We start from the raw sequence: 21020 nt of genomic DNA on the forward strand, positions 1-21020 counted from the left end.
TTGTAGTTCAGTTGACTTTTGTGTGAATTTCAGCACACAAGTTTAGAAAGGAGATACAGCATTTTATATTCTTGGCTTCTGAGCTCTCCTCACACACATTTAATTGTTTGTGTTTATACATAAAGAAAATACTAATTTTTTATATACTATCTTTAAAAAAAAAGAAATTTGTCAATTAAAATCAACTTTTTCCTGCTTATATGCAAATTATAAGCAAATTTCTTGGCAGTAGGGAAGTAGTTTGTCACTGTTACATAAGGTTATTCCATAAGCAGAACTTTGGTAAGAACTTTTTAAGAAACTTTCTCCAAAAGTATTTGTCATAGTCATTAGATTAGTCTTATGATGTGAGTGTCCTTTGCTTTTTGGATATTCGTAATTAAGTGAAATCAGCATCTGCAAAGGAAAAAAAGAATGTCTTTGGATTAGCCTCTTAACTGCCATCTAAATGCATAAACTGTTCTGGTGGTGCTTTGAATGAACAAAATGAGCAGCTTACTAACAGGGCAGATAGATTAAAAGTCTGGTAAGAGCTCCATGCCAGAAGCAAAATAGGTGCAAGCTGAAGTGCACTTTTTATGTCCCTGCTGCCTTAATTGGAAAATATGCTGCCTTTTTCATGTGTGATTATTGTTCAAAAGAGCAGTTTGATACCAGCATTATGCAGTCATAGTTTGTTCTTGATAAAGAGGAGGATTCTAGACACAGGTTGCTGCTCCATCTGCTTTTATGCATATATACATGTGTTTAAAAGTGCTGTAGTATGACATGACCAGTCCAATCAAATAGGAATACTGTTTCAGTTTCCACTGGTTAAAGTTGGATCTCAAGCTGAAATATGACTTAATAAATTGACTTCTGTAATATTAATTTTAACTGAAGTAAATTTAAAGTAATTTGTCATTTCTGTCAGCTATTTATAAGATGTTTAGAATTAATATAAAACCAGGTTGTTGAGCGTGTGTAGCTTCCCAGCTATTATCTGGATCTCAGATTATATTAAAAAACATTTGGTAACTGTGTAATTGAGTTTCCATTTTATCTGCCTTTAGAACACTGGGCTTGGTTTTGGTTGTTTGGTTGAGTGTGTGGGTTTTCTTTGGGAGATAATGGGAGTGGTATTTTGAGATAAAACTAGATTTATAAAGATGTGTCCAGTGTTCACCACTGCATAACTTTCTTTTTAATAGGTGCTTGTATAAGTTAGCCTAAGTTCGTTTGTGTAATTTGACAAAGCTCTTTCAGCAAACACAGAATCATTCTAAGCAAAACAAGAAGCATATTCTCCATGAGCCTGAGGAGATCTAACAGAGATAGGAAAAATGCCAAGATCTTTCAGTTTCTAACACATACTGTCTTTTTTCCTGGTGCTATATTATCTGTAATGTAAGATATGATGGAGAAATCTGATAAGCAGATATGTTAGTATGTACATGTAAACATAGTAAGCCATGCACAATGATGAGCAGGAGGTCAACTGCTAAATGTCATCATTCCCAGGACAAATCACAGGATGTCAGTCTCTGTCAAGCTGGGAATACACAAATTGTGCCCCTGGGAAAGGAATGTATTGACTTGTTTGGTCTGTCTTCTGAAGTGTGTTTGAGAATTAGATTTATTAGGAAGGCTTATTCTGGTTCTGAGTCACTCTTTGCTGCCAGTAATGTTTCCTGATAAAGCAAAACAAACAGATCTGCTTTGGGCACAAGAGTTGAACAAGGTAATCACCAGAGGTCGCTGCCAGCTTCAGCTGTTCTGTGGTTCAGTTAAAACAAGGAAGAAGCTTCATGAGCACAAGAATTTTCCATGTAAATAACTAACTTTGTATTATCAAAGTGGGTTTTTCTTTTCCTTTCAGATTGGAAGTTTTCTGAGAATTTACAGTATTCATGCAAAAGAAGCAAGCGCTGACAATGAAGATGTCTCACATATGGAATTTCATCTTCATGGTGGCACCTGTTATGGTCGAGGAATAGGAGTCTTGCCAGAAAGTAACCCAGATGTTAAGGAACTAAAAGAGTAAGTAGTATGTGTAGATGTTTGGTTTTCTCTAGATCACTCTTGAAAACTCTAGGCTAATGTAACAGCTGTACAGTTTAGAATTGTAAATGTTTCTAAGAATCAGAAACTCAAAAACAGAATATGTCTTTAGCACCACTATGAGAAGTATTTGGAGGGATAGAAAATAAAGGCAATTTTTTCAAATTTAAAATACAGTATGGATCAAGATGTCAGTTTTAATTAGCTTAATTCTAATTATGCACATTTCAACCTGTGCATATGTGCTACTTGAAAGGGGTGAGATGTAAAGATGTCCACAATGAAGCAGAAAATTTGCATTCTTTACTAAACTGTCTTATAAGGAATCAGAATCATTTAGGCTGAAAAACACCTTTAAGATCATCATGTCCAAATGTAAGGCTTGTCCAAGTGCCCCACTAAACCATGTCTCTAAGTGCCACATCTGCATGACTTTAAAACACCTCCAGGGATGATGACTCTTGCCTGAGCTACTTTTTCCAATGTTTAACAGCACTTTCTGTGAAGAAATTTTTCTTGATATTTAATGTAAGCCTCCCCAGGCACAACTTGAAGCCATTTCCTCTCCTTCTGTCACCTGAGAGAAGAGGCTGACCCCACCTCAACACAACTTCCTGTCCCCTTGCTGTAGAGATAAGTGTTAAGGTCTCCCCTGAGCTTCCTCTCCTCCAAGCCAAACCATCCCAGCTCCCTCAGCTGCTCCTCACAGGACTTGTGCTCCAGCCCCTTCACCAGGTCCTTTTTGGCTGAGTCTCTTTGCAGCCACGCTGCCCCAGTCTGTAGCTCTGCATGGGGTTGCTGTGACCCAAGTGCATTTCACCTTGTTCAGCCTCATACACCTGGCCTTGGCCATCAGTCCAGCCTGTCCAGAGTGCTCTGCAGAGCCTACCTACAGTCCAAGAGATCTACACTCCTGCTCAACTTGGGGTCACCTGCAAACTTACTGAGGGTGCTGTGCCCTCAGTCACCTTGTCCTCATCACTATTATAGATACTAAACAGAGCTGGCACTAGTACTGAGCCCTGGGGAACACCATTTGTGAGTTGCCACCAGCTGGAACTAACTCCATTCTCCACCACTCCCTGGGCCTAGCCATCCAGCCAGTTTTTTACCCAGCAAATGTGCACCTGTCCCAGCCATGACAGCCAGTTTCTGCAGGAGAATACTGTGGGAAACAGTGTCAAAGGCTTTACTAAGGTCCAGGTAAACTACATGCAGAGCTGTGTCCTCATCCACTAAGCAGCTCAGTTTGTCATAGAAGGAGGTGAAGTCAGTCAAGCAGGATGTGTCTCATAAACCCTTGCTGGCTGTGTCTGATCCCCTGGGTGTCCTCCATGTGCTGCATGATGGCACACAGAGTCATCTGCTCAATGACCTCCAGCACTGAGCTCAGGCTGACAGGCCTGTAGTTCCCAGGAGAGCCCCTCTGACCCTTCTTGAGATAACCATCTGCATTCTACTGGGACCTCCTCACTTACCCAGGAGTGCTGATAAATAATAGAAAGTGGCTTTTTGAGCACTTGTGCCAGCTCCCTCAGTATCCATGGGTGGATCCCAGCCAGCCCCCTAAACCTGTGTAAGTGGTGTAGCAGATCAGTGACCATTTCCTCTTAGATTATGGAGACTCCATTCTGCTCCTCATCCCTGTCTCCCCGCTCAGGAGTCTGGATACTTAGAGAATAATTGGTCTTATTATTAAGATGAAGGTAAGGAAGGCATGAAGTACATTGGCCTGTTCCTTTGTCATGTTTCCCCCCACATCCAATAAAGGATAGGGATTCTCCTTAGCCCTTCTTTTGTTGATGATATATTTGGAGAAGCTATTTTTGTTGGCTCATACAGCAGTAGCCATATTAAGTTCTAGTCAGATTTTGGCACTTCTAATTTTCTGCCTGCTGAGTGATCTGCCTCTGCTTCTAAACATTATAAACTTTTTTTCTTCCTTAGGAAAGGCTAAGTAACCAAGTCCATATTCCATTATCAGGAATTCTGTTTCTAGTAGTACATATTTCTTTTGGCACTATTTTGTGTTTCAATCACTTCTGTTCCAGAAGTGATTTGGAAAGTGTCTTGTCTGCATCATTAATATCATCTTCTGAAAATTCTGGTTCAGTTGAGTTTTATGTCTCTGCTGGAACATTTATGTCTGAACATTATACCTGTGTATATAAATAGGTTTCATATAAGTGTCTCTGTAATCCCATATATATATGTGTGTGCATGATGATATAGAAAAGATTTCTCTAGATTGTAAAATATTTTGCCATTTATCGTTAGATTCCTAGAATCTGTTACTCTGACAGACAGTCAGAATATGGAAAGCTGTTCAATGGACATAGACAGCACTTTTGGCAATGTTACAGGTAAGAGCAACTGAAAGCTGATTTGTTCTTTCTTCTAAATATATCTATGGTCAAGATAAAGTCACAGTTACTGCTTCTCTATGTGTGTAATGCTACTTTCACATTCAAAGCCCTAGAGAATTCCTTCAGTTTATTAGACTGGAAATTTACATTACTCTTTCTTGTCTTCCAGCACAAGCATTTCATATTACATGGAAAGATACTTTTGTAGGAGTTAGTGAATATTCTTAAACACAGATGGTGTTCTTAATCATACTATATTAGGTCACGAAGTAGAGTTATGTAAGTGCTTCCCTCCAAAGGGAAATTCTGCAGAGACAGGCACTGAAAATGCTGCTAAACAGCTGCCTGTTGAGGAGCCCTTCTTAAGCTGTTGGATGGAAAGTTGTGTCAGTGGCAGAGGTGTAAGGTGCACTTCCATGGAACAGTAATATCTTATAGACAGTTCTACAGACCCCATATTATTTTCTGAATGGTATTTTTAGCCCAGGAAAAGAATAACTAGAAGGGAATTAAACTCTAAAGCTGGTTTGATATAGTCTGTATCTTTGCTTCGAGCTTTTAAAAATCTGTGTTTCTCAGCTATTATTAAAATAAAAACATAAGACATTTCTAAAAGGATGCAAAAGTTAAGAATAAATCAATGCTTCATGTCCAGTCCATAAATGAAAATTTAGAAAAAATTGTATGCCTATTTACTGCACTCACTGTGTGTAATAGAGGTGGTTCAGAGGGGGGACCAAGCAGTCTCTATTGGTCTTAGAATAATGTATTTATGTTCTTGTCCAGAAGGATCACAGGGGATGAATACAATTTATGTCAGCAGATCATTCACAGTATACCTCTGAAAAGTGTTCACTTTGATAAGCATTGCTATTTAATGTATATGCTAACGTCCCCTCTAATATATTAACTCTTGATATGCAATGTATGTCTCCTGCTTACTTTTGCTGCTTTTTATTGTTTGTTTGTTTGTTGTTGTATTGTTTTCATACATTATAGGGATTTTCATTTGTTCAGCTTTTGGCTTTGTGTGTATCTACCTGTCTATCTGTGTACCTACCTGTTTGTATGTGTCCATATGTCCATTTTTGTATGACAAAAAAGGAAAGAAGGAAGGAAGGAAAATAATTAGATAGTTCTTCTCTATTTTAGATCTTGAATTGCACTTACAGAGATGTCAGCAGTTATCTGTTACAGGTAGGTAACATTTTGAACATAAGGTGAATTTTAATTTTGCTGAAGAACAAAAGTAGTTTTGAAACATTATCTTAAGGGTTATTATAGGAAGAGCTATTCTAAGAGTATAAATCCCAAGAGCATAAATGCATGTATGTTGTACTGGGTTTTTTTGTTTTTAAAGGAATAGAGCATATTTGTATATTCTACTTAAATTTGGTTTTTGTACATGTTGTGTTTCTGTACCCTGAAGTACACCATGCTCCCACAGCCTGATTTGATTTATCTTACTGACTGTAATAATAAGTCCTATTGATAAAACTAAGCTGCAGCTGGGAAGGAAAGAAAAGTTGGAAATAAAGAGAAGTGCATATCTGCAATTGCCATTTCCAATATTACAGATATTATGGTGATTAATAGTATGTGTGGTGCTTTTTCATCTCTCTGTGTATTGTTTTGCAGTATTAACAGATCATCAGGATTTGAGTAACACAGAACTGAAAACCATAACAAACAGCTCAGCTCCTCAACAGTATCGCATTAGAGCAAAGCTGAGAACTTACAAACCCCAAAAGCTCCATCAGTCTGTTAAACTTCATTGTTCCAAATGCAACTCATTGTAAGTGTTTTGCACAGTATAAGTAACTAGGAATTGTTCTGTGTGTTTTGGGATGCCGAGATTTTCTGTGTGTTTTCAACTTTTGTGTAAGATAAGTTCAATGTAAATTTATATAATTTTGTGCAAAGATTTGAAACTCACCAATACTAAGTAGGAAATTTTTAAATCATTACATGAGTTCCATTTCCAGAATCCTTTGAGTGCTTTCAAAACAATAATTTTTCCTTATTTGCAAATGCAGCAGTACAGTTTTTTCCATACCATAGTTGGATAGAAGTATCTTAAGTGTTTTGTTATTACAGTTTTAAAATAGGATACGCAAAGAGGTATAATAGTTTCCAAATGAATTAATGAAATACCTTTGACTAAAGCATGTCTTCCAGATAAGGCATCTTTTCTGGATCAAAAATATCAGGAAAATCACACAACTTCAGGCCATTCCTTTGGGTCCATCACTGGTCTACACAGAGAAAGAGATCAGTGCCTGCCTCTCCTCTCCCCTTAGGAGGAGGTTGTAGACTGTGATGAGGTCTCCCCTCAGTCTCCTCCAGGCTGAACAGTCCAAGTGATCTCAGCTGCTCCTTATATGGCTTCTCCTCAAGGCATTTCACCATCTTTGTTGCCCTGCTTTGGATACTCTCAGAGACCTTTTACAACCTAATTGATTCTGTAATATTTGTGTAATTTGGATGGCCTGCATTATTGCTTCTCTGTGTATGACAAGTGGAAATGCACAAATGGTGCACACTAGCAGGACAGGACAGAAACTGTGTGGTGCAGAGCTGCAGATTTTCCCTTGACAGTACTTAGGTGAAGCTATCCTGGTCCTGTCCTTTTTCTCTTTTTGCTCCCTCAGTTTATGCAAAGCCAAACAGACTAAAACATAAAACTTGAAATTACATAAGTTTATATAATCTTTTCACTCTAATGATGTGCTATGCAGTTTGTGGCCCTTTTAAGGCCCAACTGAAATCACATAAAGTTGATTTGGTTTTCCATGGATTTCATTTGTGTGGGATGAAACCACTGGGCTGCCTCTGCTCCTAGGTAAGTTAGCATATTACTTAGCATATTTATTAACATGGAAAGCCATAATATACTATACAACTCTTAATGTTTAAACTGATAAAACAATGAGGATATTTTTCCTGTATGTCCTTTGATTCTCATGACTATATTCTAATATTTTTTTGGAATACTGTCATCCTTGTTAGTAGACTGCCTAAGGAGAAGCTGTTAGAACATACTTACTCAATTTGGAAATGGTTTTAGGCAAGAAGTTCCAGATAGAGATGACTTTGACTTCATTTTACATGGCTCTGCTGGTACTGCCCCAAACCCAGAATTACACAATACATCCTGGTATGAATCTGTAACATGGACTACACAAGAGCAGAAACAGAGGGAAATAGCCATCCATTTTGTGAAGCATGATGAAATGCTTCAGCATCCTGAAGACACCTTGATAATGGTAGAAGGTAAGGTAAATTGCAAATACACCAATTCTTACAGTGCTGTGTCCACTCTGTATGTACAAACAAAGATGTGCTGAAGTTGTATTCAGTGTAAGTAGAGATGATCATAAAGGTATCTTCAAAGAAAAGAAAAACTGAGCTGGAACTACAAGTTACTGTTGTGCAAACGGGAGATTGTAGTTGGTAAAGGTCTTAGAAGCTGCTTCTGTCTATTTTCAAACTGTGCCAATATTGTTTATTGTTGATTATGCTAAAATTAACATCTGAATATGGGGGTTTTTTTTTGCTATCTGTGCTTACGTATTTTTCAGTTCTGATTTAAAAACTAAGTCTTCTAAACAAGCCTATTTTTAGTATTGATGGAGAAAGTTTTGAAAGGCTTCTGGTAACACAAGCCTCCAATTAAATTTGTCAGCCTCTGGATGTCAGTGTTGTTTCAGAGTAATAGAGCTTCTCTGAGTAGTTTTTTTTTTGGTTTGGTGTGGTTTTTATCAGATTTCCTCAGGAAAGAGAAATAGCCACTGACTTTTAAACAAATCAATTTAGCAAGAATGCTATTGAGAAATTTTTATATAACAAAAATAATAAATTGCATATAGCACCATTCAGAGTTCAAAACAAAGCCTTCAATTGTGCTCAAGTAGTGGTGTGAATAAGCAAATGTAAGTCAGGTGGTCCTTTGTGTGAGGGTCAATGACAAAACGCCTTCTGTTTTCTGCTTTCTTCTATAATAAATTAGTTCTGATAGCTGCTTTATTTCTGACATGTTCCCAACTAACTTCAATCTAACCTTTTCTTTCTGGGAAAAAAAAAAAATCTATTTATTCTCTATTTTCCTAGAACAGCTGAGCAATACAGTACATCTCAGTAAATCTATTTTCAGATATTAAAGTGTCACCAACTAAGTAGGTCTTTGTATGGATATGTGCTTATAAAAGGTCAGTTTTGTTGCTTTGATTTTTTTCCTAAGGAAATGGCTAGTAAAATCATAGGAGTATTTATATATGAAATATATACATATGAAAGTGATGTTAAATAAGTCCAACTTCTTGGTTACAGTGTTAGCTATGAGGAAGATATCAAAGCATCATTGAGTCTGCTGTTGGATAAAAGTGAGAAGGTATTGGACTCTTTTTTGAGTTTTTGGTAGTGGATATCAATTCTTAATGAAGGCCCTGAAATCAGCTGAGTAAGTTGTTTGATTTATTTCTGACTACTGTTTAAGAAACCATGGTTTGTTTGGTTTTTGATAGGTGGAACACTAAAAGAAATCTGGAAGCTTACAAAAAGATTCAAGTGTGTTATTCCTGTGAGATCCACAGAAGATGATCTTGAATTACTAGATCTTTCAGCTCCTTTTCTTCTAAAAGGGAATGTAAAATATTATGGGTAGGTTAAAAGTATTTGTTGCTATTTCACTAGTTGCAGTAATAGATAGCATTTTTATCAGTAATTCATTCTGCAGTGCTTGAAGGGATAATTCACCCAAAGATTCTCTGTAGAATACATAGCATGACCCACAGTACTGACATCAGGGATGAAATGCCAGATCATCTGACACCTGCTATCAAAGGACTGACTGCAGTTTGGCTCTTGGTCTATAAATCTTACACAGCACTCCAGTTCCAGTCTTGTCTGTGGTGTGTGGGCAGGGCAGTGTGCTGTAGAAATGGAAATGCACATGCAGTGCAAAGTACCTAAATACCTAAATACCTCTTCTTGTCCAGATCTTCCATTTTCTGGTCTCATTTAGACTGAAGTCAAAATATATGTTGTTTTTAAAACTGTATGCTGAGAGGTTAAATGTACTGTTCCCCCAGTGCCCAGCAGCATGCAGCTACTGAGCTCAGAAATACCAGTCTCCTCCATGAAAGCTCCTGAGTCCTCTCTCTCAGCAGTTCAGGCAGAGCACCCTGCAGTGGGGCACTATGCTAGGTCTGCAGGTAGTAAAAACATTTCTGTGCAGAAATATTCCATGTTTCCTGTGAACCCTACCGTTTCCCATAAGGGACTATCCATAAAATAAATACAGATAATTGTTTCTCTCTGTCATATATAGTTTTGACCTTTACAGATATTGCTGTCTACAGCTTTTTTTTAATAAAGGCTTTTTTTTAATATGGGTACTCCTACTGGGACAGGATCTTCACCAATACAAAGTATTTCTGCTTGTACTTTCATAATCCATATCCATATATTTCTCCAGCTATACACAACTCACCTTCAGACCTTGTTCTCTTTGCAAATGGTTGGACTATAAAAGTAAATGGTTTATAAGATATTTAAGAAGGAACCTCACAAATATGCTGACATTTCAGAGCTATGTTTCATGCACGTTTTTATCAGTGGCATATACTTAGCAAAGTCTAGAAAAGATTCTGTATAGTGGAATGAATTATATATGTGTGCATTTGCATGAATATTCATTTATACATAAAAATAAACACAGACACACTGAATAAAAAAAGCAAAATTCACAGTTAAGTTAGTTTATTGGAGTTTGAGTGGGTTTTTTAAAGGAAAAAGTGACTTAACTTTATATCACTTAAGCAGAAGTAGTTTTATTGATTTTTATAACATGCTTTGCATATAATTCTAAAAGATAATAAATGTTTATTTCAAGCTCTAACTGTAATATACTAATACGGAAGCTTAATTTGGGACAAATAGTTTTGTTCTGTAATTTTATTCCTTGAGGTGAATGAGAACAACTTTGAAAACAGTTCTTCAGTATTTCCACCCACTTGCAGCATTAGCTTACTATGACACATGTAATTTTATAGTTATTGATGTAAATACACCAGGAATAAAATAGATTGTTTTAGCAACTCTTAGTTAATATTCTCAACATAGGCAAAGCCAAATTTCTCCTGTAACTCTGTAACGGGTTTAGAGTGTGTTACAAGTTCAGATTCATTACTACTTTTACAAAGTGAGAAGTAGTGGCACATGAACACCTGTTTAGCAGTGTAGTGATCTTAGAATCATAGAATGGTTTGGGTTGAAGGAGATCTCTCATGATCATCTAATCCAACCCCCTGCCTTGAGCACAGACACCTTGCACTGCACCAGGTTGCTCAGCTCCATCCAGTCTCGTCTTGGACACTTCCAGGTATAGGGAATTCACAGATTTTCTGCACAGTCTGCATCTACCCTCTTTCAGTTTAAAAATGTTTCTCCTTGTTCTTCACTACAGCCCAGGTTAAAAGTCTCTCTCTGTCTTTCTTATAAGCTCCTTTTATATATGGAGAAGCCACAGTAGGATCTGCCTGGAGCCCTCTGTTTTCCAGGCTGAACAATCCCAGCTCTCTCAGCCTTAATGTTCAGTTTAATTCCTGTCTAATCACTGAAGTAGTCTATCCCAGATTTATTTCTCCTCATGGATAGTTCAAAAACAGCAGTAAGGATTTTGTTGTGCTCTAAAGCTGGTGTGTCTGGTAAAATAGTTACTTCAAGCAGCAATAGAAATACTTCTGTACTTCCACAGTGTAAGAAAATCAGAGTTTTGTTTTTTTCTGTGCAGAACACTTCTACTACAAATACATCAGTGTTTGGTTAGTCTCAATATCTTGTTTTAAATGCTAGGTGCAAGCAGTGTTCAACTCCAAAGCCTGTGAAGAATCTAAGTTCCATTGCAGCAGAACAGCGGCCATCATGGGAACCAACTGAAATAGCACAAGGTTAGCTGACATGATAACTGTCCTGAAATACTTTTGTGCCTTGATTCTGCTGTATTAATGTGAAATGGTTTGATTTGCATTTCTGGGTTGCAGTTTTGTACAGAAAGTATGTAATTATGGTCATGTTGAATATGGTGCTGTAAAATTCATTTCCCTTATAGCAGTTGAAATAACATAGTTACTTTTGGAACTATTGCAGTATGAATTAAAAGATTTTATGTGTTGAATAGTTTATTCTACCACTGGTATCAGTAGTAACACTTAGGTTAGTGCAGAAGTCAGGAATTTTTGATTGTAGATGTTACCTTTAAACTGTACGTGCTTGTAGTCCTTGAAGTTAATCTTGCTTTCCTTTTGTAGATACTGTTTTTCTGACCTGAACTAAAGACAGTCTTATTTAATGACTCATACAAGTTAGACTTTTATTTTCTGTGAAATCCATATTCCAGAGAGAATGCAAGAAATAATACTCAAATGAAAGGAATTATTCCACAACAATTATGTGTGCTTCATGTGTTCCTTGTGTTACTGTATGCAGTCAGCATGTTAAGATGATGGAAATGGAGTTTAAAACTTTACAGTGCATTAAGGAAAAAGAATATTTGCATGTTTATCAATTCATGTTCTAACATATTAAGTTGGAATATCTAGCAATATGGTAAATATTTTCTAGAAGAATAAAACTACTTGAGCAATACAGTGATTTTCTTATATAAACGTTCATAACTGTATCCTGTTAAATAATTGTAAAGCAATATTTAACTGACACTGATTGAGATTTAATTCTCAAAATGAAAGCAATATTAATTAATGATTCCTGACAGTTACACTATTTTATGTATATTTTTCTTCTATCAGTTGTATTTTGAGGATAATTAACCTGCAAGTCTGTCAGATCAGTTGAACATAAAATGACTGCCAGTTTAAGTAGGTGTACCCAGAAAAAGCTGATGAAAAAGCAAGAATACTTTCAAAACTGCCAGTAAAGTTGTTTTCTGAATAAGCCTGGTAGCTTTTTTTTACATCATATCAAATAAACTGGTTTCCTCAGAAGATAGTTGTCAGGTGGAATTCTTATTACCACTGAATTAAGAGCATCTCTCCTTTAATATTCCATGGATAAAAGAACACAGGAAAGGAGGACCCTACTAAGGTTGGATCTAAGATCTAAACAAATATAAGCTTTTTTGTTCACTAGCATGGGTATAAGCGCTTAAAAATCTTTGTGTTTTTATAGGCTCATCTATTAAAGTGTTTCTAGGAAAATCACAGTGTGGCCCCAAGAGATAAATGATATTTTGCTGTCAGACAGCAGAGCCTCTATGTTTTGGTCTGTTAATTTATACTTCTAATGGCAGTATTTAAAGTCAGTTACTATTAAAAAAGGGATATTGTCAGCTCAAGTTATTATAGTTTGCCTTGCATATCCTCTCAGAGAAATAATTTTTTTTTTTTTTTCAGTTTTAGGTATTGAACTGCTCCAGTATGTTTTTATTATGAAGTTTACACTGGTTGATGAAACAGGATCACTAAATGCATACCTTTTTGATTATGTAAGTAAATCTAGGTAAAGGTAGTCTCTAAAGATTATGAGAGTTTGGATTTTATTTGTTTTTAAAATGGCAAATGTATGTGCACAAATACTCATTCTATGTTACCTGCAGTGTTTTGTGGGAATAATTACAATATTATAAGCTAATACTGTACAGAGTGTAGAATGTTAAAGCATAAAGACAAAACCGAAGCTTGAAGATAGATTACTTTGTATTTCCATAAACTTTTATATATTCCTGTTGCTGAATTTCTGTTTTACTAGCAATGTTAAGTTATGCAGCCTGAATGCTGTGTGAATGATAGGAATGTTTCAGGATTTATGTAGCTAACTTCTGCATCAGTTTAAAATCTCATTGCCTCTTTTTTAACTCTCAATAGAATCTCTCCATTAAGTAATCCTTGATTTTTTTTTTCACATGATCATGAGGTAAGGAGGCCCTCTTTCCCTAGGCAGCTATATCTGTACAGATATTTATCTTGGATTTCAGAAGTAGTTTATTCAATTACTTTACTAACCTTAGAATTAACCTATCTTCAGTTTTCTCTGAAGCAACTCACACCCATTCCTGCTACCTGAGACACTGAAGACTGGATGGTTTTCCTGTCATAACAATGTGGGTGTGACAAAATGGGACAGAAAAAGAATTAGTGAATTTAGTGGGACTTTTTTCTGCACAGTAGTGTTGTTTAATGTGTATATATCTGCACATATTCCACCATTATATTAAATTACTTAGACTGGGACTTTAAAGAGAATACTCTTCCTTGTTTAATTTTAATACTGTAAGTAAAAATAATATCAGGAAAAAATGTGTTCTTTCTTAAAATACATGGTGTTTTAATAGCAAAGGAGATCAAAAGACTACAGTCCCCATTTCAGACAGTCATCTTTTCCTTCTAGTGTCCTTTTTCCTTTTTATATCAAGAAAAATAAAACTGCAAATTGAAGTTGGGGGAAAAGATTTAGACCATCTCTTGATGCAGAATTCCAAAAATTTTTACTTCAGGGTGGCTCACTTTCTTAGCAGATACTGCTCAGTACTACAGTTTAGCTGCAGGAAAATACCTACAGTTTCTTCTGAAGTGCCAGCTGCTCGCATTCCTGCTGGTGGCACTTCAAAGACAAGCCCAGAGTTTCCAGCCTAAACTCCAGTCCTTCAGCACCACTTGAGAAGGAACTGGGCTGCTTTGAAGTGCAGTTTTACATTAGCTTCCAGTTGTGCTTCCATAAGAACACAGTGCTTTTCTTTCCTCCCCTCCTTACAGGAAAAGTCAGTGAAGGAAAAAAATGAAAAAGTTCTATAGTCAGAAGAAGACTGAAGAGAGAGAAGAGATAGTTATCAGTGTCATTTTTGCTGCTAGATTATCCACTAACTTCTGGTCATTGCCATTAAATATGTCGTGCAAAAATTACACAGAGGCAGATTATTCTGTATTTGTATCTTTTAACAATAATGAGAAATTACTACCAAAAACCTTAGCTCACTATGAGAAGTTATAAGATTATGAGCCTTTAGAGATCCAAAATCAGGTAGCAAACTTGGAAAGAAGAAACTTAGAGTTTTTTCAGTCATGCTTAATGTATGCAGTTTAAAAATACACAGAAAATGTTCATTTAACATTTTACTGTTTCATTTATTATTTTCTGTCTCCATTCAGAAGTGCACCCCACAGTATAAACCTTTTTTCCATAGTTTCTAAAACTGCCAGCAAATGAAACTCACACTAAAGAGAATTCCACAAATATAAAGCCAGGTTGCAGTGCCCCTTGTTTTCAAGTGATTTTGTTCCTCTCAAGATGTGAGGGACTGTTGAGGGGGACTTACCGTCCTCTCTGGCCCTAACATTGTCTGATATTGTCTGGTTGTGGAGGTTCATGAGGAATATCTGCCAGTTATCTATAGAGACTGACATATGTGCTTTATGGGTGGCTGTAGTCCCTAAAACCTCAGAGGTACTGAAAAAAAGAGCATTAATATTTTCAGACAGCTTGGGTTTTTTCTGTATCCAAACAGGTTTTTGAAATAATACTCTTCTTCTGTTACCCGATTTTAAATTTCTCTAAGAACATGGTCAAGGTTCTGGCTAATGATTTTTACAGCTCTTTCAATACCTCATATTCTTCTGTTGTCTTTCAGGAGAAGTTTTTCCAGATTCCTGCCTCTGAAATCTTAACTAGTAATTTTCTTCAGCAAAAGATGCAGATGACCATGAATGCGCTCTGTCCTCCAGGAAGAAAATTAGGTCAGTTTGCTGTTACTTTTTAAAGGGGGGTGGGAAGGAAAGCAGTCTTTCAATCTGCTATTGCATATGAAAAGTCTTAGAATTCAACTTAGGCACAGGCAAAACTCAGTACAGAAAAATGCAGGAGCCTGAAAGCAGGGTTCATGTTAATTTGTTCTGAAGCACGTCTTTCATATTAACTCTACTTTGAGAAAGAAAATAAATGGTTCATTAAATTCTCATGTAGCATGCAGTGGTGTGTGAATACAGCCATGCCTGTGCAGCCACTAACATGCCATCTGTATTCATATGGAGGTTAACCAGAACACCCTCATACTGAATGTCACAGCATGTTAGGGAAAACGAAAAGGAAATTCCGTTTTCCCAAAGCACATGCTTTGGGTGATATCCTGCTTTTGATGCTGACTTAAAGCATCCCTTGCAATGGGAAATATCCATGGAAATGGAGCAATGCTTAATCCAAATCCATTTACAGAGATTTTTGTGCAGTGCATGTGTTGTGGCAGAAAGTATCTCTGCCTAAATTAAACATGTCCAAGGTAGATGGATGTGTCATGCAGCCCCAACCTCCAGAGCATGCTCCAAATACATGGCTGTCAGTGGCCACTGCAATCACCCTGGAGTCTTTGCCATACTTTAAAAAGTTGTCCTGTAAAAAAGATTGTAAAGGATTTTCTCATTGAGACACATGGAGATGAAATTTTATTATTGCAAAGTCATTACAAATATGTATTTTATACTGTGGCGTGACTACTCGGTCCAAGTGTTTTGTGGAGTGCTGGTGCAGGGAGGACAGGTCTTGGAAGATTGTTACTGAAGACCATTTCAGATCTTGTGGGACACTTAAAAGATACCAATTGGAATTTCAAAGTTAACAATTTTTCTTAATATTAACTATTGTGTACATTTAGATATCCAAGTTAATATCTTGCTCTAGTTTACTTGCCTTCTATAAAAATGAGAAATGAATACTGAACAGTAATTTGGATTTTGTTGGTAGGTGACTTGCCATGGCTGGAATGCTTCATCAAATCCTATAATGTCAGAGACGCAATGAAAAATCAAGTTTGTTACCAAATTTTTGACACCACAGTTGCTGAAGATGTTGTATAGTCATGTGTTGCTAATTGCAAGTAATCCAGTAAGACTCAGTTTCTGTGGGGGGCTGGGATCAGAGACTGTATTAAAAAAAAATTTTTGTTCCGTTCTTAGGAATTCAACTTGTTTTTATGAATTTTTAGTTTATATATGAATGGGAATGGGAATTATACTTTGATATGTTTGCTATTTTCCTGGCACATGACTTTGTGATCTAAAGGCAAGTGGAGGTGTTCAGCTTTTCACTGGAAGCTGCTTGGCTGAGGTTGATGGAGGCAATCTGCTTTCCATCTATCCTTCAAAAAGGCAGTGAGGAGGTTACTCTAAATTTGTGAATTTTACTCTGAAAAATGTAGTCAAGATGATGCTGTGTGTTCATTTTTGTATTAAATCACATCACCAGAGGCAGAGATACAGAGCTCTCCAGTAAACTCAGACTACTTTGTGCAAGCCAATATTACTGTTCCCAGTTTGACAGGGAGGTTGTTTTTTAGAAACTTCTTTGATTTTGTACTGATACGTACATTTGGACAAACTCCTCCTGTTAGTAACACTCAGGTAACTGCTACATGTACCAGCTAACTGTAGATTCTGATGGGGTTGTGAACATGACCATGTAGTGATTATCTCTAAAATTAAAGTCAATCGTGAAAGTGTAAAATTGCAAAATGAATATTGCTATTTGGTAGATGGTAATGATTCTGGGGTGGCCTTGTTGGGTACCAAAGTTGTTAGCGTGTTTGTTAGCTGGATCTGTATTTTCAACGGCTTGATCTGCCTTTCCATCTTGCATAATCAGAGTGTGTGCCTAAATTTGGAGATACAGAACTGATCTGGTGCTGTCACGGATTGAAAATTCTGCTGGACTAGAAAGCTATGGGGTGGTTTTACTTTGCATTCAGAAGTCTCTAGGACAAGTTCAGGACATGATTCTCTAAGCATAATTAATGTAGAAATCCCTGTCAAATCAAATGCTTTCCATCAGAGAGCAAAATTACTTAGTATTTACAGCAGCTGTTTTTAAAGAATTACAGAAGCAAGATGCAATATTTATAAGTAGATCATTATTTTGATAGTAGATGACATTTTATTTTTTTCATTTTTGAGGGCTGTTTAATAGATTATGCAATTTGTCTTAAAATTTCATCATATATCCTCTGGTAATTTTCTTGTACTGTAAAAATTACACTGGGTTTATATGTCATAAGCCAGGATATTGTTCTTTATTGATCTGTGTATAGGGAAAACCAATATTAAAAGTGGTGAGTATTTCCTTTAAAAATTTCTAAAAAATAAAAATATTTTGGAATTGATCCAGCAGTTTATCAGTCTACTGACTTAAGAATGTTTTCTTGAACTTTTGCATAATTGCATCAACAGAAAATAATTACAACAAATTAATATTATAAAACTTTGGACACTGGCCATACACAAATGTTTTCACAAGTTAGGAGTTAAATTGAAGGGAATCTTCTTTGCTTTTATTTATATATTGTGTGAAAACATGAATTTCTGTTTTTAGATTTTTGTTAACTGTGAAAGATATTGATACTGTACATTTTTTCTAAACATGTCTTCATAAAGGAATAAATATAAAGATGTTTTGAACTTCAGTGTAAAATAAATAATTTCACCACATGCCTTTTCTGAGATCCCTGCCTAAAAACTCTACATATGCATGACATTATTTTTTTACTATTGAATGTTTTATTAAAATGTTTAATAAAGATTTATCCAAATAATGAGGTTTTTCTTGTATTTGATTTTTATTTCAATTTCATAACTATGAAAACTTTGTCATCAGTAGCCTTCATCCAACATAATCCTCCCAATGAATGGCTTGTTGGATTAAAATGTACATGTTTCTGTTTCTAAATATAATGTGTAGAAATAAAGTAATAACTACATATTTGTTCATAGTAAGGATCATTGTATAGGAAGGAATTACTGGACAGACATTTAAAAATGGCTTTCATTGGTGGCCTTTGTATGGAGCAGTGGAAGTCACTGAAAAGATTTGGAGATTTGGACCTTAGTTACTTGTCCTGGTCAATGCTGAGAGCTGTCAGTGTGTGACTGGTGGGTGAAATGCTGAGATTGTTGTGTCCTGAACGTGCAGCACCTGCAGGCTCTGGTTTCTGGAAGATGAGCATCTCGGGCAGCAATGACTTTTAGCCATTATTTACAATTTTCTTATTTACAAGTAAAAGTCTTCTTTCTTTTGGTGAATTTCTTGACCAGGTGTGTGATTTCAGTTTTTAAAACATTAATAAAATTTCAAATGTCTACTCTAATAGTTTTTAATTTTTTGAAATATGTTTTTAATACACTCAAAATCTGCACCAATAGGAGATTGGGTTAATACTGGTATACTAAGATCCAGTGAAAACTCCAGGCATATCTTGCTGGTGTCACATGTTTCTTCCTCCACATACATTCCAGCATATAGAAAAACTGAATCAAAACATCACCTTCCTACTAGAAGGGGAAAATATGCATGGAATGTGAAGTTCATCACACAGAGCCAACATCAAGGGAGAAGAATATCTTAATATAAAGGAGGAGCTGTGAGGGAAAATAATAGAACTATGAAAGACCAATAAAGGAACATGAATTAATTGCTCCAACTACATGGATAAGTGCAAAAAAAGTGATAAAATTGTAATTAAAAAGAAAGGTATTTTCAGGGTAAAAAGAAAAGAAAACAAAATAGCTTCGGAATAGGGTTTTTAGGGGTGCCTGTGTAATTTGGCTCCTTGAATTCTGTGTTTTAATGGAATTTAAAAACTTAAGGACTTGGGAAGTCTTTCCAAATTGAGTTAAGCTCTTGGATGTGTCATACTCTGGAAACTCCAGCTGGAAAGACAGAATGTAAATAAATAACATATTGCAGAAACAAGGAGGCACTCCTGGTAGGTGACCTGCTGTTCAGCAGTGACTGAACTTTCTCATCAGCTTTTGCAGTTACCCAGAGATTTACAGACCAGGCTTTGAAATGCTTAGCTTAATGCTAATCCTTTGCCTACTGAGCAGCAGGAAAGTGGCACTGTAAGAAGGGCAGTGCAGCCCAGAGGATACAAGCTGAGGTTTGCAACAGAAGGAAGAGAGTTTATTGTCTCAACAGGGAGGAGTGCTTAGCTTTTCAATACCAGTATTTTAGATCACAAGAGTTTATGCAGATTAGGTCACTTTTTGGCCAAGCCATTGCATTAAGATGTAAAACTGGCAGGAACTGGGATAGTACCATATAGGGCAAGGCCAAATATTTGGTATTTTTTGGAGTTGTGAAAAAAATTAAGTAAATATATGTTCAAGTTCTTCAGGTGCAATGGGACCACTGCAAAAAATGTTACTCAGTGGAGAAGAAAAATCCAAATAAGAATTTACTTCAAACATTATTTAAAGTATACAGTGAATGTTAAGAATTAGAAACAAAAAATCAGAGGATTCTGATTTTTTTCAGAGGAAACAGACAAAATTCCAGAGGATAGTAGTAAAACCAAGAGTGATAGAGAATCTTTGTGAGACAGTTTGCTGCAGCTCCTGTTCACAGCATTTCCTATACATGAAATTCCCAGTTAAGAGCTATGGTTTGGGAAAACATGCATCTGATGATGGAATACCAGCTCCAAAGTGCTTAAAAATGTAGAGCAGCATTGTACTACTATTAATGAATTCATATTTGTGGTAAAGCTATGGGTGGACTTCACCCCAGAACAATGTGCTACAGTGTGTTTTTCCTTGTTTTCTGCTGGAACTCTGATACATGCCTACAGAGGTATCTCCATAAAACTGCTGTTTTGGAATAAATTTACATTTAGTAGATACTTGTTTTAATTTGAATTTTTTACAAGGATATATGCTGAATGGGGAAATACATGCCAGCAAAGAAAAAGGGTTTGGGTTTTTATTTCAACTGTTCTGTTGCACAAAGCTTTAAGCAGAACTTTGTTCTGTACCTTCTACTCTGTGTGTGCACAGCCTGTGGACTGACACTGCTAAACTGACACTGACAAAAAATAGAGTTTTGTACAAGCTCCACCTTTAGAATTGAGTCCATATTCAGGTGTAATTTCAAAGGCCAGCTATCAGATAGCTTTGAATTATGGAGGTGTTACTTCACTGAAAGTAATTCTCTGCATAATGGCAGTTTATAAATGCTGCTGGAATTTTTTGGTTAAAAGAGCAGCAAAACTGAAACCAAAATCTGCTGCTGGAACAGATTTAATTACAGATTTTATTTCTTTCTTCTTCTGTCTACAAATGATGCCTTCAGCAACTCAAAGCCCCTCTGAGCAGTGTTTGAAGTGACAAATATGATCAGTCGCTGACAGGGTGTGTATTAAACAAAGGGGCTCTTTATTGTTTTTAACAGGGGGTGGGTAGGGGGCTTTCACCACCCAGCTTTCTTAAATGCTGTCACTGACATACATTCATTTGCTACTCCATCTTGGAGGATGCACTTTTCCTAACATACTTACTATGCTAAAGGAATAAAATCCCATTAATAAGAATGGAAGCATGGGAGTGATTGTGTTTGACATAAGCCAGGGATGCAGAGCTGTCACAGGCCATCCAGGCATGCTGCCCTGTGCTCTCCTGTCACACAGAGGTGCCCTGCTACCTGTAGTGTCATAGTGCCCTGGCTCTGGTCAGGACAGGGGTAATTTTTTGCTGTAGCCAGGAGTGGGCATGGCTGGGATGCAGAGTTTATTCTGTACCACTTCACATCACTGCCAGGGGTGGGGGAAAGGGACTCACTCCCTTC

At 36.5% G+C, this 21020-nt stretch overlaps 1 protein-coding gene across 6 annotated transcripts in view; it reads left to right on the forward strand.

The window, feature by feature from the left end:
• The window catches only part of POT1 (protection of telomeres 1), a 62115-nt gene extending 44121 nt beyond the window's left edge, over positions 1–17994 (forward strand). For all 6 annotated transcript variants that reach the window (XM_036401231.2, XM_036401235.2, XM_036401232.2 and 3 more), the window contains 10 exons: positions 1859–2019; positions 4318–4403; positions 5559–5603; positions 6045–6201; positions 7474–7679; positions 8930–9065; positions 11262–11356; positions 12818–12909; positions 15049–15154; positions 16155–17994. In XM_036401231.2, coding sequence (XP_036257124.1) covers positions 1859–2019; positions 4318–4403; positions 5559–5603; positions 6045–6201; positions 7474–7679; positions 8930–9065; positions 11262–11356; positions 12818–12909; positions 15049–15154; positions 16155–16267 — 1197 coding nt within the window. In that variant the 3' untranslated portion in view covers positions 16268–17994. The remainder of the gene's footprint in view (positions 1–1858; positions 2020–4317; positions 4404–5558; positions 5604–6044; positions 6202–7473; positions 7680–8929; positions 9066–11261; positions 11357–12817; positions 12910–15048; positions 15155–16154) is intronic.
• Positions 17995–21020: the final 3026 nt, after the last annotated feature.

The sequence above is a fragment of the Molothrus ater genome, chromosome 5 (genome assembly GCF_012460135.2).
Source record: "Molothrus ater isolate BHLD 08-10-18 breed brown headed cowbird chromosome 5, BPBGC_Mater_1.1, whole genome shotgun sequence".
NCBI lineage: Eukaryota > Metazoa > Chordata > Aves > Passeriformes > Icteridae > Molothrus > Molothrus ater.